Raw genomic sequence first — 25,902 nt, 5'->3', positions numbered from 1 at the left:
AACCGTTAAAGGGCCAGCTGGCTCGGATCTCGGCAGAGGGGAGAGCCGTGTCTGGTTGCATTTTAAAAGCAACTTTCGACGCCGCTGACAACGCAGGGAGATTGATAGCAGAAGGTACTGTTATCAAGAGACATGCGTGGTTACGGCAGTCGGGATTCAAGACAGAAACCCAGGCTTCTTTAATAGACAAGCCAGTGGAACCCGACCTATTGTTTGGGAAAGCGGTCGAAGACGCACTTAAAAATGCCAAAGATGAATATGAGACTCTCAAATCCCTTGGCCAGCTTACCAACAAACCCCCTAACCAGAGGGGGAACAGTAATTTTCGTCGCCCACGCGGCCAAAATTCACAAAGAGGCAACTATGCCCAGGGACAGGGTACACAATGGAATAACAACCAGCAGTCTACCCAGAGTTACGGCAGGGGTAACAAGAGAGGTCGTGGAAGAGGCAGAGGCAGCCCCAACAAGGGAGGTGGCACGCCTCCACCAAAACAGTGACGCTCAGTTCAGGGTCCCTTGCCACGCAACCCCAGTAGGGGGACGCATTTCCACCTTCACCCAGGCTTGGGAAGGGATCACCTCAGACAGATGGGTGCTGTCAACAGTATCCGCAGGATATTGTATAGAACTACTGCAGCGTCCCCGGAACCATCCTCCACGACAAAGAGTGCACTCCCTAGAGCATCAAAGGATCCTTCTCGAGGAGATCGCCATTCTGCTAGAAAAGGACGCGATAGAACTCGTCCCAGGACACCAGGTAAACAAGGGTATCTATTCAACTTACTTCCTTGTGCCAAAGAAAGATTTGACAATGCGCCCAGTATTGGACTTACGGCCTGCCAACAAGTATGTCAAGCCCCAAAAATTCCGTATGACCACGCTACAAGAGGTAATCCCCCTCCTAAAAAAGGGGGATTACATGGCAACCTTGGATATGAAAGATGCTTATTTTCATATTTCCATGCTCCCAGCGCACAGAAAGTACTTGCGCTTCAAGGTGGACAGTCGCCACTACCAATTCAAGGTACTGCCCTTCGGGATAGCTTCAGCACCAAGGGTATTCACCAAGGTACTGGCGGTGGCGGCTGCACACCTACGCAGGGAAGCAATCCCGGTGTACCCTTATCTGGACGACTGGCTCATAACGGGGGAAACCCCAGGAATTTGCAGGTCAAACATTCAGAGGACTATCGACCTCCTCCACGAATTAGGCTTCTCCATCAACGAGAAAAAGTCAAGTCTGGTGCCAAGCACCTCAAAACAGTTTCTAGGAGCTATCCTAGATACTCAGAAAGGATTGACCTTCCCTTCGGAAGAGAGAATTCGGAATATACTTCTGCAAATTCCGCATTATCAGTCAGGTCAACAGATAACAGTACGCAAAGCTATGCGGTTACTGGGCATGATGGCGTCATGCATTTACCTGGTCCCCCACGCGCGTCTGCGCATGCGTCCCATGCAGGAATGGTTGGCGAAACAGTGGTCTCAGGCAAGTGGTCATTGGGACGATCTAGTGGTCGTTTTGCCAACACTCGTACAGAGCCTACACTGGTGGACAAGAGACAATCTCGCAAAGGGGAAACCCTTTTACGATCCCGAAGTACAAGCCGTGGTGACTACAGATGCATGCCTGACTGGGTGGGGAGCTCACCATCTCCACCACACAGCTCAGGGTCTCTGGTCTCACTCAGTAGCCAAGAACCACATCAATCTGCTAGAGCTTCTGGCAGTATTCCGAGCGCTAAAGGCGTTCGAGCCCCATCTACTGAACTTGTCGGTGCAGATCAGGACGGACAGCACGACAGCCATGTTCTATCTGAACATGCAAGGGGGGACTCGTTCGCCAAATCTGTCCAAGCTTGCCCAGAAAATATGGATATGGGCACTCAGACGGAACATCTTCCTGTCATCGCAACATGTTCCAGGGGAGCTCAATTCCCTAGCGGATGCTCTAAGCAGAGACTCCCTCCCAGAAGAACACGAATGGGTCCTTCACAGAGACGTAGTAGAAGATCTCTTCTCTCAGTGGGGTTTCCCCACTATAGACCTATTCGCCACAAGCGAAAACAAACAATGCCCAGGATTTGCATCCAGGTTCCCCCAGCCGGACTCCCAAGGGAATGCCCTGTGGATGAACTGGTCAGGGATGTTTGCGTACGCTTTTCCACCAACTCCTCTCATCAGGAAGGTGGTGTACAAGATGAACAAGGAATCGATGACGCTCATCCTAGTTGCTCCCATGTGGGCGAGACAACCATGGTTTCCACACCTACGCAGGATGGCGGTGTGCGAACCCATCAGACTCCCAGCCTGGTACAACCTACTGTCCCAGCAACAGGGTCAAACAGTGCATCAGGAACCCAACTCTATGAACCTAGCAGCATGGCTCCTGAAGTCATAGAGTTTGGACATCTCAAATTACCACAGAGGTGTATGGACATTCTAAAGGAGTCCAGGAAACCAAATACAAGGCACTGTTACTTTGATAAGTGGAAAAGATTCGTTATCTGGTGCCAGAATAAACAAATCAACCCGGTTGATTGCACTCCTTCCAACGTTGTGACATACATGCTCCACCTGCTGGATGCAGGGTTGGTTTTTAACTCGCTAAAAGTACACCTGGCAGCCCTCTCGGCTTACACCACATCCCATAACAAGGTCTCGTGGTGGAAAGTACCAGTGGTTAAAGCCTTCATGGAAGGAGTAAAGAGACTTCACCCTCCTATTTCGAACCCACCGCCAGGATGGGACCTCAACGTGGTGCTAGCTAAGCTCATGGGACCCCCATTCGAACCCATGCATAAAAGTAGTCTCAAACACCTGACTTATAAAACGGCCTTCTTAGTAGCCATTACCTCCATAAGAAGGGTCAGTGAAATTCAGGCTCTGTCAGTGCAGGATCCTTTCTTTACTATCCACAAGGACAAACTGGTTTTACGCACACACCCTAGGTTCTCACCTAAATTCATATCCAAGTTCCATGTAAACCAGTCCATCGAGCTTCCGGCTTTCTTCCAAAACCCGCAAAGCTCGGCTGAGGTGAAACTACACACCCTAGATGTGCGTAGGGCGGTCCTATACTATGTAAATAAAACCAGACCGCTAAGGAAAACAGATCAACTGTTTGTCTCCGTAGCTACAGGCAGAGAGGGGGATCGCGTCTCTAAGGGCGCTATCTCGAAGTGGATTATCAACTGTATACAGCTGTGTTACTCTCTTTCTGAAAAGACTCTGCCTTTTACGCCAAGGGCCCACTCTACTAGAGGCATTGGTGCCACTCTGGCTTTCATTGCAAATGTTACCCTCGACACCATTTGCAAAGCGGCTACTTGGAGCTCTATTCACACTTTTACTCAGCATTACTGCATTGACACTCATTCCAAGACAGATACACAAGTGGGACAAGCGGTTCTAAGACACCTGTTTGCTCATGACCCTTCTCACATCCCACCTCCTTCTTCTGGTACTGCTCGCTAATCTATGCACAGCATGTGATCTAAGCAGATTCCACAAGCCTCAGAAGGGATACATTACTCACCGTAATCGTATTTCTGATGCTTGTATCTGCTTAGATTCACATGCGACCCACCCTTCCTCCCCTCCGAGAGAAGGCGCATGATTGCTTGTAGTCTTACCTTTCTGTCTATCTGCTTGGATTATCTGTACTCACGCTACTCCTCATGCTTCCTCATGTCAGAAAAAATACAATCTGAGGATCCTACACGCGTGAGGGATCTTGGGTACAGTGGACGTCACACTAGGGATAGTATTACTGGCACGCCTGTGTCGACGCCCATTTTCGACTTTCGAAAAACAAACTGTAATACTCCGCAGCTTCCACTAGATGTCGGCCTATGCACAGCATGTGAATCTAAGCAGATACAAGCATCAGAAATACGATTACGGTGAGTAATGTATCCCATATATCTCTGAGGCTTGTGGAATCTGCTTAGATCACATGCTGTGCATAGGCCGACATCTAGTGGAAGCTGTGGATTATTACAGTTTGTTTTTCGAAACTCAAATGGGCGTCGACACAGGGCGTGCCAGTAATACTATCCCTAGTGTGACGTCCACTGTACCCAAGATCCCTCACGCGTCTAGGATCCTCAGATTGTTTTTTTCCGCCATACTGGTCGGAAGTATTTTGCGGAGTCCCCTGGCCCTAGCTATACTTTTGCTAAAATATTAAATTATTTACATCCTTCCCCATCCAAATGTCGAACTTCGACACTCGACGCCGGCTGGAGAAGGAATCGACCGTCGGCTGCTGCATGATGGATTTGGGCCTTGGAAGGCCTCTGGCCTCGGCCCTGCAAGTAGGGAGAGTGGGGGGTTGGACATACTCTACACTCTTGGTATATAGATACACCTTATACATTCCTACACTTAACAGCCCGCTGCCTCAAGGTGCGTATGGAGGGTACCCCTTTTCAATTCTGCCCCAAGTGCAATCGCAAATACCCTTGGGTCGACAGGCACGCCACGTGCAATCTCTGCTTGCCGAGGGACCACCCCGAAGCGAACTGCGGAGCGTGTAGTAGGTTTAAACCTAAGACACTTAAGGACCGTTCGACGAAGTGTTGGGCCCACCACGCCAGGAAGGCGGCCATGGCAGCGGAGGGCGCCTTCAGCGACGGCAGCAACGCTGTACTTTCGGACGGCGAGGGCATTACGGCGTTGAAAGACAGCCGAGCGCAGGTCCCCGACTTCGGAAGGTCGTCCGGCTGGGCGGCTATGGGGAAGACCCCCGGCGACACAAGCGCTTCACACACCACACACACTAAACACACGAAGTCCAACCGAGACTCGACGACGTCGAGTTCTCGGAAAGAGGCACAAACAGAGCGGTCCGATTCGGTGTCCTCTGGGCGTTCTTGATCGAGATCGCCGCATGACTCCAGGCAATCATCCACTCTTGCCAAGAGTGCCTCGCTCCCTAGGCTAACAGAAGTTCGATCGTCGGAGGACGAAGACGACTTCCACCCCCAGGCCGCGCTCCAGGAGTCGGAGCCCGCAGACAAGATCAGCGCGGCCCCACGCTCGAAGGACAGGGACTCTACCCCCGATCCTCGACGCCAGGCGTCGAAAACCTCCAGAGCCACAAAAGGACAGGGAAAACACTTTTCCACTCACGGGGAGGGGGGAAAACAGCAGAAGAAGCAGCCTTTGCACTCTTCCACACCTGTAAAACACGCCACTCCCCCTAAACAGACAGACAAGACGCCATCTCGAAGTGGATTATTAACTGTATCCAGCTGTGTTACTCACTCTCTGAAAGAACTCTGCCTTTCACGCCAAGAGCCCACTCTACTAGAGGCATTGGGGCCACTCTGGCTTTCATTGCAAATGTACCCCTTGACACCATTTGCAAAGCAGCTACTTGGAGCTCTATTCACACTTTTACTCAGCATTACTGCATTGACACCCATTCCAAGGCAGATACACAAGTGGGACAAGCGGTTCTAAGACACTTATTTGCTCATGACCCTTCTCACATCCTTCTTCAGGTACTGCTTGCTAATCTATGCTCAGCATGTGATCTAAGCAGATTCCACAAGCCTCAGAAGGGATACATTACTCACTGTAATCGTATTTCTGATGCTTTTATCTGCTTAGATCCACATGCGACCCACCCTTCCTCCCCTCTGAGAGAAGGCGCATGGTTGCTTGTAGTCTTACCTTTCTAGCTATCTGCTTGGATTATCTGTACTCGCGCTACTCCTCATGCTACCTCATGTCAGAAAAAATACAATCTGAGGATCGTAGACGCGTGAGGGATCTTGGGTACAGTGGACGTCACACTAGGGATAGTATTACTGGCACGCCCTGTGTCGACGACCATTTTCGAGTTTCAAAAAACAAACTGTAATACTCTGCATCTTCCACTAGATGTCGGTCTATGCACAGCATGTGAATCTAAGCAGATACAAGCATCAGAAATACGATTACGGTGAGTAATGTGTATATATATGTATATATATATATATATATATATATATATATTTTTTTTAAATTGTTTTTTTACGGAAGCGCAAATAATATTCTTGCCAAAAGAAGGCGGGTATAGACTTGAGTGCAGCTCCTAACGCCGATCTCTTATCATTGTAGATGTTAAGCTCTACGCCAGCATATAAGCTAACAGACTGAACAAAGTATTGCCCCATCTAGTACATAATGATCAAGTAGAGTATGTGAAGGGCCTGCAAGGTACGCACAATATCCGTAAAACCTTAGATTTGATGGCATTCATTGACGACCGTGACGATAATCCCACCCGTATCTCAATTGATGCTGAAAAATCTTTCAACCAGGTGGAATGGCCCTTCATGCAGGCTGTCATGGAGAAGGTGAAATTGGGTTCACTCTGGAAAACCGGAGCACAAGCACTTTACCGCAACACAAGAGCAAAGGTAGTGGTAAATGGGGTAACCTCAGATCCCTTCCCTATAAGTCGAAGACCGCGACACTGCTGCCCTTTGTCTCCAATCCTGTTTGACCTAGCTCTAGAGCTGCTAGCCCAAGCCATATGGTGAATGCAGCAATCATTTGCTTGATGAAATTTGGGTGAGAGTACAAACTAGCACTGTTTTCTGATGATATCCTGGCTTATATACCGCAGCCTTCACTGTCTATTCCGGCCCTGTTCCAGACAATAAGGGAGTACAGGGTTTTCTTGGGCTTTCACATTAACCTTCCAAAAATAGAAACTTGCTTTAGCTGAGGGCTCGACGCTTCCCAAACTAATAGTGACACATGGGGCCTCCAACCACAGGAAAAAGGGATCCGATCCCTAGGAGTAATGGAGCAATTGGGCAATTTGTGTCATTCTAACTACCCTCCACTTTTGGCGAAGATTACTAAAGATTTGCAACTGTGGTCGAGACCTATGGGCAGCGAGATTTGTAGCCATCAAAATGAACATATGACCTCGACTATTGTTCCTGTTCAGTCCCATCCAGTGGTGATCCCAAAAACTTTCCATAAAGAAATGAGATGATCTCTTTTAGAATTTCTGTGGGGAAACCGGAGACCTTGGATAGCCTATACAAAGTTAATATTACCTGAATAGAAGGGAGGCACAGGATATCCAGATACCTATGAATATTATAGAGCACTGCAATTGTGCATACTGTTAAATCTGCAAAATAACACAGAGAAGCAATGGGCACACCTAGAGAATGGGCTTTTTGCTTCAGTCACATTAGGGGAATGGTTGAGTTTGCCACAAGCGTTCCCCCCCCCCTCCCCCCCCCCCCCCCCGAGGGTACAGGACCACCCAATCCTCAATTTTATGGCCCCTGTGGCGGAAGTCAAGCAATATGGAAGGGGTTACTTCTTGGCCGTCTCCGCTCAGCTGTGTTTGGACAGCCCCCCATTAGGGACCTTCTAGTCGACCCCATTTGCTACCGGCCCCAGTATGAGCAAGGATTGATATTCCTAACGGAAAAAAAGCTTGAGCAGGCCCAACAGGGCGCCATGGTACAACCATTGATGTTTTTGCAATTGTAAAAGGGTTTTGCTTGACCCGAGATGGAACAATCGGCTCCAGCGTCCGCTTATCTATTTGAACGCACACTAGACGCCGCGGGTCAAAGGGTCAAATTGCAGTAATTTATTCAGGCCTTATGGATGGAAGGCATTTTACTGAGCCATTTTCACTAGTTCGTTCGGAGAGAGACCTGGGGCTGGAGACCAATTCAGAGGTATGGGTGGTGATCTATGGAGCTGTATGGTCCTCCACTATCTTGGTTCAGTATAAAATGCACAACTCCAGGCTTTTGTTGCACTGGCACGTAACCCCAGAGCGCCTTGCGAAAATGTACCCACAGGTGAGCCCTTATTGATGGAGGGGATGCTCGGTGGTGTGATTATTGGCACCAATGCTGGGGCTGCCCCATAGTTCAGCATAACTGGAAGGGTGTTATGAGCTGGATGCATGCTGTGGATGGGATTCAAAGGGAGCTAACCCCACTGCTGGTGGTGTTTGGAGTGGAGGATGGGAGCCATGCAATACTGTCATATATGCCTAGGAATTTACTATAAGCAGCCAGAGTATGCCTTTTAAAATCAATTTGAAAAGAAGAAATGTGCTTACGAAACTTGAATAGCTGCGCAAAGCGCACAAAATATGAGCTGGATAGCCTTGCAGCAGTATGGTTAGTCGCACTCCCACGTAGACGTAACATGGCTCCCTTTTTAGAGTTTTATAGGACAGATGTTAATGATGGGGCAACCAAAGGTCTGAACTAGATGACCCAATAGTGTTGCTTAACAGCTGCCCAAGCGAAATGACAAGATAAAAAGGCAGTTACTCTAGAAGATCATAAGATTTTAGCCATGAAAAGCATCCTAGTCCATGATCTGTGATTATTTGGCTTTTAATCTACATTGTTCTCCCCTGTTATGTCAGTTTAAATGCGGGAGGTGGGTGGGTAGCAGGTGGGGTGTGAAGTGAAGGCTGGGTTTCATGTTGACGGTTGCTTGGGACATACTCGGTTATTTCCAGAATTTAAGTTTGTTGCTTTGACTATTGATCTCCCCCACCCCCAAAGAATAATCTTATATGACTGCTTCTTTCTTTTCTAGGCATAGGGAAAGTTGTTCTGTGCTGTTTCCAGATGCTGTAATCTACCAGATTTCTGGAGTTCAGTCTGCTATTGTGTTTGCTAGATCGGCAGATATTCTGCTGTAACTGAGATAAGATGTTCCAGGCAGAAGTGCCAAAAGTCTTTAGCTAACTCTGTTAGCAGCCTCTGAGTTGGTTGATGTACCTGACTGCTGGCATGTTGTCTGTCCTTCGCATAATGCAACTGTTCACCCAGCCCTTGGTGATTGAGCGGACTGCCAAACACCCTGCTTGAATATCTTGACCATTTAAGTGACTCTCTAGCTCGTAGGGAGACAAAGGCCCTGGGGCATTACCTGACTTCCAATTCCAAAGCTGGAATTGGTGGGGGGAAACTATTTGCAGAAGTCACATTGGAACTAGTAGTTGAAGGAGAATTGTTGTCCCTGTCTTGTTAGTTGAGCAAGTGGGCGATCAACGGGCGTGCTGGGCCTCCGGGCACAGGCGTTCTATCACTTGATATTCGTGGTGGGCCCTTTCCACGATCAACACAGCTGAGAACCTTTTACCCCCCCCCCCCCTCCGGATCTCTTTCAGGAGGTGTTCACTGTCTTTTCCATATCTTTCTGGTCTGCTGACTCCGGCACTCTGACAATATGTAGGTTGTTTCTCCTTGACCTGGATTCCAGGTCATCTTGATTTTCTGTCCACTCCTTAATTGCCCTCTTGATTGTGATGAGGTCGCCTGCAGCGGTGTCAGTGGCATCTTCCACTGTGGACACGCGGGCCTCCACTTCATCTAGGCGCTCTCCATGTTTGTCCAGGTGGACTTGCATGTGATCCACTTTACACATGATGGTGTCCATTTTCCCGTCTAGTGACTTAATGCTTGCCGGCACCTGCCTCAGCATTCTTTTGATGTCGTTCAACGCTCCCCCTGAGTACGACATCTCAGATTTGGGGGGGAGGTCTCTTCCATGGAGGGCACCCCCGCCAACGTTGTTGTGGGTGAATTAGAGGTCTCAAAGTGGAGTTTTGACTGCCGTTTCCCCATTCTTTTGTGATTTAGACATTGTCCTGAGTGTCTTTGACTCTTCAGTGATCCGTGTGTGGCCGCTCCTGGGTCCGTGCCGCAGTCTGGCGTGGTGCGCAAATTCCCAGTTGCTCTTATTGCCCTTGTGATGAAGGGGCCCGCCAGTCAGTTGTTTTCAGTGCTCTGGTGCTCTGGTTTCTTTGGACTGACCCCTGCTGCTGGGGACAAAGCAGGAGCGATCTCTTTGGGCCGTTGCTGCTGTGTGCTTGTGCTCCCCCTTCTCTGCCTCTGCTTTTGCTAGTGGGACTCTTCACTCCCCCTCCACTTTTCTATGCAGGCTTCGTGTCTCGCGCACAAGCCTTGCCCCCTGCTACTGGATCCCTCTGTTGCCCCATGATGTCGAGGGGGGGGCGAGCTTTTGGGGTCAGATTGTTTCATGGGGACCAGGACACCTCGGGTGGCCCCTGCTGCTGAGGGCATATGCAGGAACGGTCTCCCTGCGCGTTAGTGCTGCGTGTTGCGGCTCCCTGCCCTCCTGCTCCCCTCGCCCCTTCGCGTACCTCTGCAGGGCTTTGTGCCTCTTGCCCATGCCCCATCTGTGGGTCCCACCTGTGCTCTGTGGGGTTGCAGGGGCTTTCGGAGGGTCAAGGTCGCCACCAGTCTTATTTGGGTTTGGAGGGATGTGCCACCACAGTCTCCTGCTGGTTTTGTCTAGATTTCCCCCCCATATATAGCGCATTGGCATGCCTCGCCCGCCTCTCCGCAAGTCGCTGTTTGCCATGCACCCTTGCAGCAAAGCACTCATCAGTGTTTAAGGGCGCCCATTGTGGCTGTCAAGCTGGTCCTCGTCTGTGTTGGCTGGTCCCAGGCTTCCTGCTGCTCCTCATCACTATGGCCCGCCAGATCGGCTCTCCTCGATTCTTCCCTCTGGTCCTGATAGCTCAGTAATGAGGGCTCCTTCTGCCGCCGGATTTTTCCCTACAGCGCAAACGGCGGGTCTTGGCTGCGTGAGGACCGCAGGATTCTATCCGGATATATGTAGGCTGCTCTGGAGCTCACGGATCTGCAGCCATCTTTGACCGGACTCTCTAGCGCCCCACCCCCCCACTCTTTAAGCTCTTCAAGGATTTGGTGTATCAGTTTGTCAATGCTAGTTTGACCCACACCAACCTGTGTCTCCCCTGGCTCACTCTGTTAATTCCTTTTTACCTTTACTGCATTGTTTCCCATACATGTAAACTCGTATCCCATCTTTCTATTGGCATTGGCATATAGCAAGATACATTCACAAACAATAGGGGACACTACATATACTATTGCCCATTTTGGGCCATTATTGGCACTGCTAGCTGTCCTTTCCCGAGTCTCACTGTAGTACTGGTAAGTTACTTTCCTTGTCATCGTTTTATTACCATCCATTTGGCCAATCTCTTCCTCAAATGTATCCTCCTTGTTCATTTGGGCCGAATCAATGAATTGAACGCTGTTCTTCGGCTTTGTTTTAGGATGTTTCCTTACTAGCCATGGTTCCAATCCTCTGTCTGTTAACCAACTGATTCTGATCTTTTGGTGTTTTGCTCACTTTGATAGTTTTATATTTTTTTTAATTTATTTGTAACTGGCTTGGTCAATTACTAGGGGTCTCATTCTCCATTTGCAATGTATCTTTTAGTTCTTGGCATCTCGCTCTAGATCTTATAGTGTCAGCTAAGGATAACGATTACCTCTTTTTAGATATTTTTTTTTAAATTGTTCTTTTTTTACTATGTAGGGCCTCTGTAGATTGGAGGCATTCCTCAAGGAGGTTAGTTTACTAGGCGATGCTAACTGGCTGTTCTCCATCACAGCCTCAGGGAATTTGTGTCATCCTGGACAGGAAGTATGGGATCATAGGTGTTGCAACTGTCCCCACTGAATCTGTCAGTCTCCTGTGGACACGTTTCCTCTCTAATTGCCATATTAGGAGCAGTAGGTAATGGGGGTAAGGTAGGTATAGGAGGTATAGATGGTAAGAGAATGTCCTCTGTAGGTTTGGCTATATTAAGGATAACATCCACCAATCTAGCGAAACCCTCTTTCTTTATTCGTTGCTCTTTATAAATGGACCTACAGATAGTGAACAGAGCTTTGGAGATTTTATTGAAGCTCAGGTTCACAAATAGAATCTTCTCCAGAAGAATCTAATGAGGATATAGATGCGTTCTTCCTTATTGGAGACGAGGCGTAAACCTTCTCCACAATTTCATCGATCTGGTGCTTTCTCAAGGTTGGTGGATATTACTTCCACATCAAAAGGGGGGGAATTTGGGCTGCCTTTGTTAATTCCGCCCCCATACTCTTAGCAATTTGCAGATTTAGCACTGTATTCAACAATGAATTATCCATAGGTTCCAATTCAGCAATATCATCCCTATTACCATCCGCTAGCGAATCGATCACCACCTCCACAGTGGTGATCTTTTCTCTGCCTTTGTTCAGATTTTCAGATAGGTTGTGATTGCATCTTGTACTAATCTTTTTGTTCTCTTCCCCTTGGATATAGCTCAACTTTTTAGAATTCCTGTTTTTCTTGCATGCCAATTTCACAGCACTTCTAAGTTGGTATTTTCTTTTTAGAATTGCTGACATGTCGGCTAACTCTAGTTCCTACTTTAGTTGTTAAATATTCGATTGGTGCACTACAGCCAAAGTACTAGGCACATTAATCTAAATAGGACAATAGCTTTGAGCGCTCCAAGCTTGTCGGATCATAAACTCTGCACCATAAAGTGGAGTACCAGCTTTTTACCCACTCAGAAGAGAAGCGCTGTGTTTCATATTGTGGTTTTAAACTTGCTCCAGCGACCCAGCAGCACTCAATGTGCACTCCTTGGTGCGTGTGCAACCGCTGGTTATGTAGGGCCTTCTGGGTATTGGGGGGTGTGAGCAAGCACATTCGAAAAAAAAAGCTCAATGTCCATATTAGAGTTTCTATAAGGTAAAGGAAGAAGATATATTATCCCATCTCTTCTTGGCGTTAGTAGGTTCAAGGAATGATGATTGTCGCAATAATATTCACTTGCTATTTTTTCTAAGCGTGTCATTAAGAGGTCCAAGCCAACGGAAAATAGTCTCTCAGCACCAACAGCACTCACTGTGCACTCCTTGGTTAGTGCAGTTAAGTGCATTGTGCATGCTCGTCAAGATCTTCTTTAACTGGGCTGTCTCACTGTGACTTTCCCTTGGGATTTCTTAATAGCATCACGGGTACCAAACTCTACCCTCATAAAACCATTTAGTAAATTAAAAATAGTTTCTCACACACAAAGTGCTTCACATTTCAAATGTATCTTCTACGTGTCATAAATGCTTCTCGTTTAAGGTGCATTATGCATCAGTCCAGCAAGTAGCTCCTCTCCCTGATCTATCACACTTTAAAGCGCTACAAGCAGTCTTACTAATGCGTTTGAGAGATGTGTTGGTACTCGTAATTCTCATCCACAAGTCCTTTGCTACGATTGACAATGTGGAGTGTACAAAAAATACCAATGTTGTGAGTCTAAAAGAGACCTTCTCCGGACACTTTAACACAACGTGGTATAACTTTTCATGGCTATCGGATTTACAAAGGCGACACTTACGAAGCTCATATGGTATTCCGAGTCTTGGTCCAATTACCTCCAATGTGGGCAAACGGATCAGATGAAATCTAGGTGCAATCTCCTTTCTGTTGTTGGGACATAAGATTCCTCTTTCTGTATAGTTTCAGTCTCTCCAGATCTTCCATGTTAGTTATTCTGTCCCACTGTTCTTGTTTTTAAGGGTCAGTTCAGAATCCGTGTCCACAATCTCCAGCAAACTCATAAAACGTACACATTGCTCATTAAACGTATTCAAAAAGGGATTTGATTCATCTGCTTGCATATCCCTTAAAAATGACCCAAGAGTAGGTTTATCTGATTTCGTAACCCTCGAATACAAAGATATTGATGTCTTTATGTACTGCACCCACTAGGATTATAAACCAAGTTCTAACCGCACAATGCTGATAGGCACTGACTTGTACAGGCCTAAAACTTATTTCAAAATGTTTACCTCCAGAGAATCTAAATATTCCCATGTTATGGTATTTGGCATTTATATAGCACTGTATATATCATTGGTATGACCACAAAGCGCTGGTAGAAAGCCCTCTGAGACAGTAGTCCAGGTCAGTTGAGAGAGTAAGGTGTCATAGGGTGCTTGGGTGCACCAGTTATGTGTGCAGCTGATGCAATTGCCTGATGGTAGCTGCAACCTAGCATTAGGTGTGGTGGTATTGATATCTTTTGAATTTGTGCTGTCTGGAGGATGGATATCTAGACTGGGTTCTGGCTGTGTTGGGCCTGTGTAGGACGCTTATGTGTGCAGCTAGGCCGGTTGTCATGGGATGTAGCTGCGTTTTATTAGAATGAGGTGTTCATGGAGTAATGTTTGTATGTGAGCAGCTAGGCCGAAATTGATCGAGGGGTGTAGCTGCAATGTAATTGTGTGGTGTTAAAGTAGAGAGGAAGCATATGTGAGGTGAGTGTTTGGGTGGAGTCATGAAATTCCGTATTGCAAGTATGCGTTTGCTTAATAGTGGCTTATTAAGCGTATTCAGTGGCGTCCTTGCTCTTCACTTGATCTCCATTGAGCATTTGTCATCGGGTTGCAAGGACTCGGTTGCCTCAGATGGTCATTGTGGGTATTAAGGAAAGAGCCACAAAGCTTTGCGAAAGGTCAAATAGTCTTGGGTGTGTCGAATATGTGGGGGGGGGGGGGATACGATTTCTATAGAGTTGGGGCCAGGGTTGAGAAACCGGATCCTCCGATCCTGACGGAGTTAGAGGTTGGAATCACTAGAAAGAGGGCAGTGCTTGATCTTAGGGTGCGAGATGAGAGGTAGGGTTTTATCTTTTCTTGTAAGTATGGCGGCCCGGTCTTGTGAACTGCTCGGTGAGTGATGCATAAGGTCTTGAAGGTGGCCCTTCGTCCGACTGGGAGCCAGTGGAGGGTTCGGTGAGCGGGTGAGACGTGGTCTCTTTGACCCAGGGCGAGTAGCAGTTTTGCGGCAGCGCTTTGGGCTCTTTGGAGTTTGAGTTGGTATGCCGGTGCGCCCAGGTATAGGGAGTTGGCATAGTCCAGTCTCGACATTACAATGGACATAACTGCGGCCAGTCTGTTCGGGTAGGAGAGGGAAAAATACGTCTGAGACGTTTGAGGTGGCAGTGACAGCATTTTGACACGTTGTTGATCTGACTGGGGAGGGTTAGGCCTGAGTCCATAGTACAGCCTAGGTTTTTGCCAAGGGACGGGGCCATGGTAGTGGATGTGGGTGAAGGGCAGTATTGCTGCACACCATGATTTCAGTTTTTCAGCGTTCAAAAGGAGGTGGTTTTTTGTCATCCATCGGTCAATATTGTGGAGACAAGCTTCAAGGAAAAAATTCACCAGTTCTGTGCCGTACAGTACCATGTGGGAAACATTCAAACGAAAAAACTCTACTGGGTGGTCTAAAGCGAAGGCACATAATTACTTTTTATCACCTTCATTAAAGTTACACATGATCTGGTTTTTTCCTCTAACCTGTTTTTATGATTTAAATAACACCTTTTGCGAGGAGATCACATTCTAAATATTTTAATGAGACGACTTCTGTAACTTTTTTTTGTTTTTCCCACACATGCCGCTTTCTTTTCCTTTTACCACTCTATACCATTGTGTAGGATTTGGACGGGTTTACAACCAATCTATTCGCACTTAGGTAGGCTTCTAATCCGTTCAGAGTTCTCTGTAAACCTGCCGGAGTGAAATCTAGAAGGAAAAGGTCGTCCGCAATGCAGTTAATTCGTAAATCACTGCATTTTGGTGAATACCCGCCTCAGCCATCCCAAAGATCTGCCATACGTGGGTTTGAAAGGGTTGGGGCAAGTACAGTCTTTTCTGACTCACTGTGCTGCTTGATAGATCTCCTTCTGTGTTTAGCCTGACTCAAGCCGTGTTAGAGTTTAGGAGCTGTAACTTGTGTAACAGGCCGTTGTCAATACTCCATACAGTTTTGTTTTTTTTTTCTCCATAACCTAGACGTGTCTATGTTGTTAAATGCTAAGCATATGTTTTCTTTAATCATGATGCCCAGAAAAAATGCACCACTTCCCCCAGCATTCCTGAATGCGGTTTAGGGGCCCAGGGTGGTGGCGAGGTGCCATGGTGAGGATAGGTGCATTGCATTTTTTTTTTTAAACACACCCATACACTTGAACAGCATTCAGAACGTTCACCCTCACACCCCATTTCACATGTGCACCTGCACAACCTACTCCTTATTTTACGCATGCACCCAGGCATACTTATTCTTGCACATGCAGCCCAGCACACATTCACATACATTAGGTTTCTTGCCTGCCACCCCAGTCCAGATTCTGCTCGACGGCCTTCAAGTGGACTGCCACCCAACATGAACATGAAGCAGTTAGCACTTTCTGGTTCCTGCACGTGCAAGCAGAAGCCAGTGGGTCCCCTGGCCGCCGCTCTGAATGCGTGTGAATGTGCAGAGGCAAACCTACCCAGTTTTAGAGTTGCAGTAACCCCAGCCTGCATCCCCAATGGGCCTGCACGCTGGGGTACAAAACTTTCCAAGGGAAACCATGTTTCCTTTTGACATTTAAAGCCAGCCTAGACTGGTCGCCTCAGCTGCTGCTTGTAGCTGAGTAAGCGCTTCGTGTTAAAACAGGGCTGACTTCGCTGTAATTGTTATTTACCGAAAAGAATGTTTCTTTTCAATGAATGGCAAATTCCTTGCCATGAAGGGCAAGGACAGTGCAAACTGCCCTTGCTCTTAATAAAATCTCGGACTATGCGAGAGGCGAGAAGATTTTGCAAGCCCTGTATCTCTCACTGCACTAGTTTTGTTGTATAGGAAGAGAGCATGCACCTTTAATCCAGGCTGTTTAGGTTTGGCTAAATGGCCTAAACGCTGTTTATAATCCGAACTATTGGCAGCTGAGATGTGAGTGAGGACACAATGCCGGAGTATGGTTGGCTTTTTACCCACTCACTGACTGCCCATGGCCTTTTTCCCGGATATCTTTTCGCAAGCAGTGCTTTATGAGCAGCGTTTTCCAAGGCAGTGACTTTATTTCATCTGTAATCCCACACCCTGTGTAATAAAAAACAGGTCTTGTACTGTCAGCCAATTGATTTATTTGTCCTGAATTCCTATTAAAAAAAGCAAGTATGGGCAAATCCAGCAGTTTTGGCTCTTGTATAAGCAGTAGATGGTAATTTGTCAAGCACTGCCATAATTTGCTTCCGTACTAACACCATTTGCCCCCTGTTGACATTTTATGGCCAGGTGGCACCAACTATGGCGTTGCCTGGAAAATGCCTATCCGGTGCCTGCACATAAGCCAAAACATTTAGCTCTAGCTCTGTCAATGCTTGTTTTGTAATGTTATGAATATTGGTTTGGGGAGCACATGCACACTCCTTTCTAAATCGATAGAGAAGCACAAGCAGATACTTTGGTTAGTCATTAGAATAGATAAAGGCCCTCAGGCAAGTCCTTGGAGCTGCGCCTACTTAATCGTCCGGTCTCTGCCAAGTGTGTGTGTCTGTCTGAAAGGAGTAGATTAGGAAGAGATGAACACCTGAGTAGATAAAAGCGGAAGGAACCCTCCAAAGTTGGAGTCGAGGTTGTGTTCCCAACCCATATGTCCCCTCCCTAAGCACAGGCTGACCTGACCCACACTCGTCACACCCCTTTGCCACCCACACAATCCCCTTAAGGCACTGGCCTCATGTTCCATACTTCACACTAACAGTCCTCTCAGCTTTGCCCAGGATCCCGTCCTACACCTTTTATTTTTTTTTCCTCCCACGCCCAACCCTGTCCCGCATCACTAAAACCCCACCAGCATTCATCATACCCCCCCCCCCTCGGAAACCCCTCTGTGCCTCCTGCTTCCGCCCTTGTCATCACCTCCCCAACCCCCCCCCAATTACCCACCCCACCCCACCCCCTCTTCCAGCACTACAATTGCTCGCCCCTCCGACTTTCCCCATCACCTTCTCAACCACCACCACACCAGTAAACACATCGGCTATCCTGCATACTCCATGCCAGATCGGTCTCCAAAAACAATTGCAACATACTCGACCTTATCTCCAATGAAAACCCTCACATCCTATTAAGCACAGAACCCTGGTTCACTGATTAGTACAAACCAATTGCATACAAGGCCTCCCACCTCCCCCATTACGTGTAGTGATCTGAGGGGTTGATTGAGGGACCACCCCTAATACTGGTGGGATTGTGTTTATAGTGGACTTGTTTATATCTGCTGGCTTGATTTCTGTGCCTTGTTTCTGGTTGTTTCCCCTCTTGCCAGCGATGTAGGGGGTACCCATCTATTGTATTGCAGCTGGAGACACTCGACCATGGTTGGCAGGTCCAATGCACCCTTCAAGCTAGCTTATAGAGCACCCCTCCCTCTGTCCCATGATAGCCAGTACAGCAAGCACTCGCTCCTCTAGAGCAAAGCAAGCTACCTAGCCCAGGCTCATTAACTAGTTCGTACCTTACTCCTTTGTTCCATCAATATTACATGCATACTGTCCCTGCCCCAGTGTCCCCATTCACTGCCTCCCTAGTCTGCAAGAAGGATTGTACCGGGTCCCATATGTCACCAGGCCTAGAGCTTACAGGCTGTATTCTGCAGTATTCCTTCAGTATCACACCACCACAACAGGTAATTTCCTCCTCGCCTTAGATGCTCCTGGCAGCCATCCAAATACACACCCTATGGTATGGTAATGTTTATTTGTGTAGCCCCTACACACAAATCAAGTGTTACGAAGCGCTCAAGGAGGGAGGGAGGGAGCAGGGGGGAAAGACAGTCGTTTAGAGTCCTTGAAATTCTGAGACGATGGCATATAATACATTTAACAGTAGAGGTAACAGCAAATATGTCTGATGAAAATTCTGAAGTTTTTCCAAGTGCCAGGGAGGGGAGACTGGGGCAGGCGACACAAAACAGATTTTTAGGCATGGTACGTTCGGATTCGTGCAAGTGCACGGACAGTTACAGGGGGGAATTGGGTAGGGTGGGGAATAGGGACAGAGTGGTACAAGTGCGCCGAGTAGGTAGTGACTCGGGTAAGTGCGGAGAGATGCCTCTCTTGGGTCATTGACCAAGTGCAGTGATGATGAGGCGGCCTGGAGGCAAGTACGGGAGGACTGGAGGGGGTGCCAGGGACCTGTGAGAGACTGCAGTACACCAGGCGGCCGGTAGCAAGCAGTACAGAGAAGGAGGGAGGGAATAGAGCAGAGGGATAGGTTAGCAGGGTAGAGGGAGAGAGAAGGAAGGAAGAGAAGAGGAATGTTGCAGAGGGAGGTCCCTGCAGAGGATAAAGATCTCCCTCCAAATCTCTGCTTGGCGAACCGGCTCCCTCGCAGAAGGTTGGAGGTAGAGGAACGGAGGGCTCCATAAGAACAGTATCTAGGTAGGGTTAATTGAAGATGGGTAGGTCCCGTGGGACGTTTTGATAAATATGCGCCCCGTTGATTCCGTGCTGCCAAAAAGTCAACAGTGCAGGGCAACTCCACATAGCATGAATAAATCCTGCGCGATCGCATTTACATGTGAGGCACCACCCGTCGCAGGAGCGATCAAATTTCTTCTGGACCGTTTGCGTTAAATAGGCCTGACAAAGGATTTTAAACTAGATGAGCTTAAAGCGGGAGTTAATTGCCACCTTCCTAGAGTATAAACACATGTATTGCCACCTCCTATGCCCTAATTCAGAGCCAGTATCCGCAGCCCATTGCAACCTGCACATTGGCACCTCCCTTAAAGCTGATCCCTGAACCATCGGATAGATTGAGACTACCTTTCTTGCATTTACTGCGCTAACCAAATACTTCAGAAGGGTGAATTCCTGGGCCTCAGAGGGGAAGATGGTGACCAAGCATGGAACGCCTCATGAATTTGAAAATACTGAAACGCCAACCCGAATGCACCTCCAAATTTAGTCTTCACTTGCTCCCAGGAGACTAACTGCCTGTCGGCATTCAAATCGAACCTATTGTTCACCTGAACCCGAGACCACGCCTTTTTAATGCTACCATCGCATGTTGGGGCCAAGCATTGAACATCCCAAGCTCTGCGATATAGGGTAGAGACACCTGCATTCTCTGACACATACTCTGCCGTGCATTAACTGGGCACGCCGCAGGATCCAAAGAACACTTATCGTTAATCTCCCTAGAAATCTGAGTGCTCTGTAATGAGTACAGAAGGGCCAACCACCTATCATTCCCGACATGTTGAAAAAAACGAATTCTAGGCTTGTTAGAATTCCATACCAGCTAAATTAAGAGTGACCTCAGTTCTGCAAAGAACTGGGCGCTGGGCCATACCAGGACGTTGAGAAATAAATGCAACAATTTACGGAGGATAACCATTTTTATTATCACCACTTTCCCCATTAGACTGGGAGTGCCATTCAGTAGTCCATTTTAACCTGGAATGGCTCGAAGTAGGCCAAATGGTTATCCTTAAGAAGCTGAGGGCGGCTTCTACTCTCTACTAATATAGATACTTGTTCCCAACCAAACCTTCCAGAGGCTGTTAAGTGGCCTCGTTCAGCGATACAGGATCGACTTAACCCAATTAACCTGCAATCCCGATATTTCCCCAAAGACTTCAACCTCCTGCGAAATAGGCAACACATTTTTATGTAGGCCCTTGGCATAAAGGATAATCTCATCCGTATAGCGGAAATACATTCCTGGACTCCTCCCAGTGCTAGTCCTCTGTGCTTATGGAGCGTCCTTAGGCGCATTGCAACTGCTCCATAGCAACTGCGAATAGGAGCAGGTACAGCAGACATGCCTGGCGCGTCCCGCGCCCAGCTAAAAAGCTTGAGAATACAAACCTATCTTTGCGGTCACCCCAGAGTATAGCATTCCCATTTCCAAAAGCACATGCCAGGCTGATGGAAATGCACAACAGAAGGGGAAGAAGGTAAGTAGTCTATCAGCTTGAATTTTTTAAAAAATATTTTCGTATTCATATTAATGAGATCGACCTATCCAAGGGATATTTTTTTAAATAGTTTTTATTATTTTCAGTAATAACAGTCAACAAGGAAAGGAAAACCACAGAAAAAGAACATTCCAGCAGTGTGCCTCTTGATTAACGGGCGTTGGGCGTTCTAACATAAGTTGGCCACTGTTTCCCCTTTACCACCCCCCCCCCCCCTTTAACTCGAGCCTGCTCTCCCGCGTCCTATGCTTTGGTATCTTTTAGAGGTTCTTCTTCTGTATCCCCAGAGGAATCTTGGTCATTTGGCCGCCTTGGGTAGACCCATACAGTGTGGCCACTAGGTGTCTCCAGGCCATCAGAGTTTCAGTTTCTTCCTCGTTCCCACGCCCCCCCACCCTCAGCCCCCCCCCCCCCCCCCCTACTAGTCGCTTCGTATCATACTGCTGTTTCTGTCTCTGCCCATGTTTGGAGGTCCTGCCACCACACCTCTATCTTGGCCTTTGGCTTGCCTTCCAGCCCATAGCTATTCTACGCTTGGCTAGTATGTAAGCCAGGTCCAGCCCATAGCTATTCTACGCTTGGCTAGTATGTAAGCCAGGTCCTTAAGTTTACTTGCATGTTTCAGGTTGCAAGGTCTTGTGAAGCTCCCCATCCACATGGATTCCACATCCAACTTTATTCCTTTCTCGGACAATCGATGGGCAATTTCTCGCCAGAATTTTGCTATCTCCGGGCATGCCCAGAACATGTGTACCATCTCGGCATTCTCCTCCCCATATTTCGGACATGTTTGTGTTCCTGCGCTCTTAAATCTGGCGATCCTCTCAGGGGTCACATACGCCCTGTGAGTGACACATAATTGGATCTGCTGCAACCTTGCATTCCTGAATACTTTATGATATCCCTGGGCCCTTTCCCACTGCCCATCTTGCATGGGTGCTCCCACCTCTTCCTCCCATTCTCGTCTCAAATGTGTTGCCTCCTTGCCCACCCTGGACATTAAAAGTTCATAAATTCGGGAGATCTTGTGTCCCCCACACCCTCCCCCCTTCCGAGATGTCATAGATTGTTTCTATGGCCTTGTTGGGTTGCTCTTCAAGCGCTGTTCCAGGCCATAGTTCTCTAACCTTCTGTACCACTCTGGTGTAGGTTATGTGTTGCCCCGGGTGCAGTCCGGTTTCATCCATCAGCGCCCCGAGTTCTATGGCCTTCCCCTCTTGCCACAGGTCTCCCAGTGTAGCGATACCCACCGATTCCCAATGTTTGCGTATTGTCTTTCTTAGTTCATCCACACCCGATAGTGCCACTAGCGGCATCTGCGGGGAACATGGATCAACTGACAGTGCTACGAAGGAGGCTCGGCCCGCCATTACATAATCAATGTGTGAACGCATATGGTGCACTGAGGAATAAAGAATAATCCCTGTCTTCTGGGTGCAGTGTCCGCCATGGATCCAGCAGCTCGAGGTCCACAAGCACACCCAGTATTGCTCTAGCAGGCAAAGACAGCAACTTCATACCCACTGTGGACCTGTGCTGCTCCACATGCAGAATCCTGTTATTATTGAGTGTGCGGGTATGCAAGACACTTGGCTCATAGGGAGTTATCAAGGATTGCCCACATTCGGACCGTATACATTGACCAAGATAACTAGGTTCCGAGCTAGTGTTCCTGACACTAACATACCTCCTTTCTGGGTCTATATCCTGCTGCATTGGCCTAAAACGGAGTGATTTATGGACAATAATAGAGAACCCACACAAATATGTGGAGTAGGAAGAATAAAACCGTGCGGCCCCTTGGGACTAAGCTAGCCCCTCATTCAATTTTCTTGACAAATGCGTCTCCTGTAAAAAGAAAGGGGATCTTCGCCCCATGCCTCTCTCTGTATGCCAGTCTTCCGCGTTTTAGCATGGTTGTTGAGCCCTCTTACATTTCAGCTGAGCATACATTTTCCACTCTTGTCACCTTGGTCATCTCCAATCATCCCACCACCATACTCCTGAGTCCCGTCCCCTTTCCTCCTTACTGTTGGGACATCCCGTCCATCAGGACGGGACCAGAGCACTTTTGAAGCATTCAGAGTAATTTTTTGCCCTTTTATTTTTATGCAAGGCCACCGCACGTGACTGTAGCACTGCCTTCCTGAGCTCCGCCCTGCGCATCGGCCTTCAGTCTTTTTTTCTCTGCGCGGTTGCAGTTGGATGCACTTGCATCCTGGGGAATTTTTTTTTTTCCCCACTGGTCCTTCATTTTACTGCTTCGGTTCCACTGCCGTCTTCTCCTGCTTCTATGCCAGAGCGTCGGGTCCTGTTCTTCGTGCGAATGTCATTTCGCTGGGGTGGGTCTCCATTCTCTGTCTGGAGTGCTTGGGCCCGGAACATCAGTGGGGACTCTTTTCTCTACTGCAACTCTCTCTTCGTCTGGGCACTCCAGCGTAGGCTCGTCAAGTGGAAGGAGGTGTTCCAGCGGCTTTCTCCTTCACATATACAGCAGTTCGACGAAAGGAAACGTCCAGTAAGTGCCTTCCTCTTTTAGGGCACCTCGGCCAAAGGACTACTTTCCGGGGTTTTCTGGTTCCAGGAGGGGTCCAAGTGGCTCTTCTACCAGGGTGACCCTTGAGGTGTCCCAAAAGGGATCTAATCTGGATTCTGGAGTTTTCTCAGAGGCTTCCTGTCAAGGGGCTACTAGGACCGGGTTTCTTCCGAGGTTCCCCATCTGAGGGCCAAGACTAAGCCCAAAGCTTCTGGGGCTGCTGCACCTGGGATTATTCCCGAGGTTTCCCAGTCTGGGACGGAACGTATGAGCCTAGTCTTGAGATTTTCTGTCAAGTGACTAAAAGTACCAGGGTTAAACCTGAGGATCCCCAGTTAGGGGCTATTTCAAAGACCAGCAGGATCGAGGAGATCAATTTAGGCGCTCTGGCTACCGGGCGTGACTCTAAGTTTCACCACACAATCTTGTGGTCGTACCAGTCCTGCTGAGGGGGCAAAGGAGGAGAGCAAAGGCCCCAAGTCTTCAAGCACCTGCCCTGCCGAGGATCCCTCACTAAGGGCTAATTCCCTCGCAGAAACCAAAAGTGCTGAAAAGTGCTCCAGGTCTGCTAGTACCGGCTCTGCCGAGGTTCCCTGTCAGAAGGCTAAAACTAGTCCAAAAGCCCCTGCAATCCCTGCCGTGACAATAGCCTCACTGAAACCTGTGACGCAGATCACTTCAGGCAGGGACAAAATGGCGAACATGGCCATTTTGATGAGCTCTTCCACACCAACGTTCTCGGCAGCTGTTACATAGGGGTCCTTTGGGGCTGAGCAGCATTTTCCATAAAACGTGGACAATGGAACCCCTTTTCACCCTCCAATGGACTGACATGAAAGGTTTCAGCTGCCACACACTGTCTCGCTTCCTCCTGCGTCCGCTCTCTAGTTTATGTGGATCCAGCTGGAGGAGGGCCATCTTGGCAACCAGCCTCATTACAATCTTGGGGGGGGGGGGGGGTAAAGGGAGGGGGGAGAGGTGTATGCTCCTCCAGTATTGTATTACCAACTCTGCCCTTGCTTGTACTCCCGCTTGTGCTCTGTTTCTCATACTGTCCAGTGAGCACATCTCACTGATCGTGGTAGTATGCTAGATGACTTTGCTTCTACTCATTAGGAACTGTGACGTTTGTTGGCCGGTTTTGCCAAATTAGTACACAATCAAGTTATTCAATTTGCATCCATTTTATCTCTATACGTGCAGTGTCGTCAACATTGGTATTTACAACCATCAGCAATGTATTCCGTTCCTTATCGTATTTCCCATTGATTGAATTGTTAAATGATATACTTTTGACTTGCTTAACACTGCATATTGGTACTGGCCCACTGTATGTTTAAGAACATGTTTAGCATCTGCTGCTGTTAAGCACAACTTTGCACCTCCTATATTCTACTGGAAGAGTTTTTGGTAGTCTGAGCAGTGTATCATCAAGTTTATTTAGGCTTATTTTTTTTAAATTTATTTAAATTTATTGTTTTTACATTTAGGATCCAGTACCTCACCACCATATAGCATGGTGGTCTTTTATAGTTTACAGGCATTAATGACCTTTGCAAGATCAACTATACTGTTGGATAAACTTCTGACTGTTGGTACATCGTCTTGTTGGTAATGTAAGTAATGTGGTCATTTTATTTGTGTTCCTCAATGACCACTCCTAGATTGGGGTGTTTAGTCACAATGCCTCCTCTTGCCATCGGTCAGCTATTTGCTTCGAAGAGTTTGGTTCATTCTGGATCATGGCCTTTGTTTCAGAGGTTAATCTGGAGACCACGCATCTTAAAATATTGTGACAGTTTGCCTGTCACCTTTTGAAGTCCAGATGTGGTACTGAAAGTAAATTGTCCGCATATCCCAAATATTGGTGGAGCACTAGTTTCCAGCCAGGGGGAAGTCCAAGTGTCTTCTGTCCTGGGAGCTTTTGAAATATAGGTTGAAGTGCAAAGGTGCCAGTATGCATCCTTGCTTCAGTCCTGTGTTAATGACCTCACTAAGTGGTCCATTTCCTGAAGTGTAGATAGATCCTTTGCAGGATTTTACGAAATTGCCAACTGTGCCCAAAAAGTACCCCAGTTGATAAAGTAGGCGCCCAATCCTCCCCGGGGGAAAAAAAGAAATCCAGAAGTAGGATGTAAAATAACTCTTGGCTCGTACTGTTATCAGGAGCACTTGCAGCAATGGTCCATAGCTTTGTAACATGTACCCAAACATAACATGATTCATGAAAAGAACCTAGGGCATGTAGCATAAAAAACAAAATGAGAAAAGGCTTAAATCTGTGTGTTTTTTTTTTTGTTTTTTTTTTGGGATTATGCAAGCTGAACAAAGTATAAAAAGCAAGCCAATCCACCAGTTACTAGTAGATCATGATGTTACACTAATATCAAACTCATGCAGGTTCTTGTCTTGTGCAGCTCTTCAAGTTGATGCAGTGGATGTGTATACACCATCAGAGCTTTTTGTGGAGAATGGGACAAAAGCAAGGCTTCCTTGTACGTTCAAGTCATCGGAGGTGGTCAGCAGCAAAGCCAGCGTCTCCTGGAACTATATGGGCGACGGAAAGAACCCAAGTGCGGTAAGAAAATTAAAAGAACCTGAAAGTTTAATTACTGCTTCATGCTGCATGTCACTTTAAAGGAGCCATAATGGAAATTAAAGATGGTGAGGTACCATCAGAGCAAACAAGACAACCATACCATAAATCTTACTGT

At 47.6% G+C, this 25,902-nt stretch overlaps 1 protein-coding gene across 2 annotated transcripts in view; it reads left to right on the top strand.

Moving 5' to 3' along the window:
* Nucleotides 1–25,902, top strand: part of MPZL1 (myelin protein zero like 1) — a 356,406-nt gene that overhangs the window by 56,380 nt on the left and 274,124 nt on the right. For both annotated transcript variants that reach the window (XM_069635931.1, XM_069635932.1), the window contains exon 2: nt 25,606–25,766. In XM_069635931.1, coding sequence (XP_069492032.1) covers nt 25,606–25,766 — 161 coding nt within the window. The remainder of the gene's footprint in view (nt 1–25,605; nt 25,767–25,902) is intronic.

This window comes from Ambystoma mexicanum, chromosome 7p (assembly GCF_040938575.1).
Source record: "Ambystoma mexicanum isolate Mex_15411 chromosome 7p, UKY_AmexF1_1, whole genome shotgun sequence".
In the NCBI taxonomy this organism is placed as follows: Eukaryota; Metazoa; Chordata; class Amphibia; order Caudata; family Ambystomatidae; genus Ambystoma; species Ambystoma mexicanum.
Note: the sequence above shows the minus strand (reverse complement) of the source record. Positions and strands in the feature narration are given on the sequence as shown.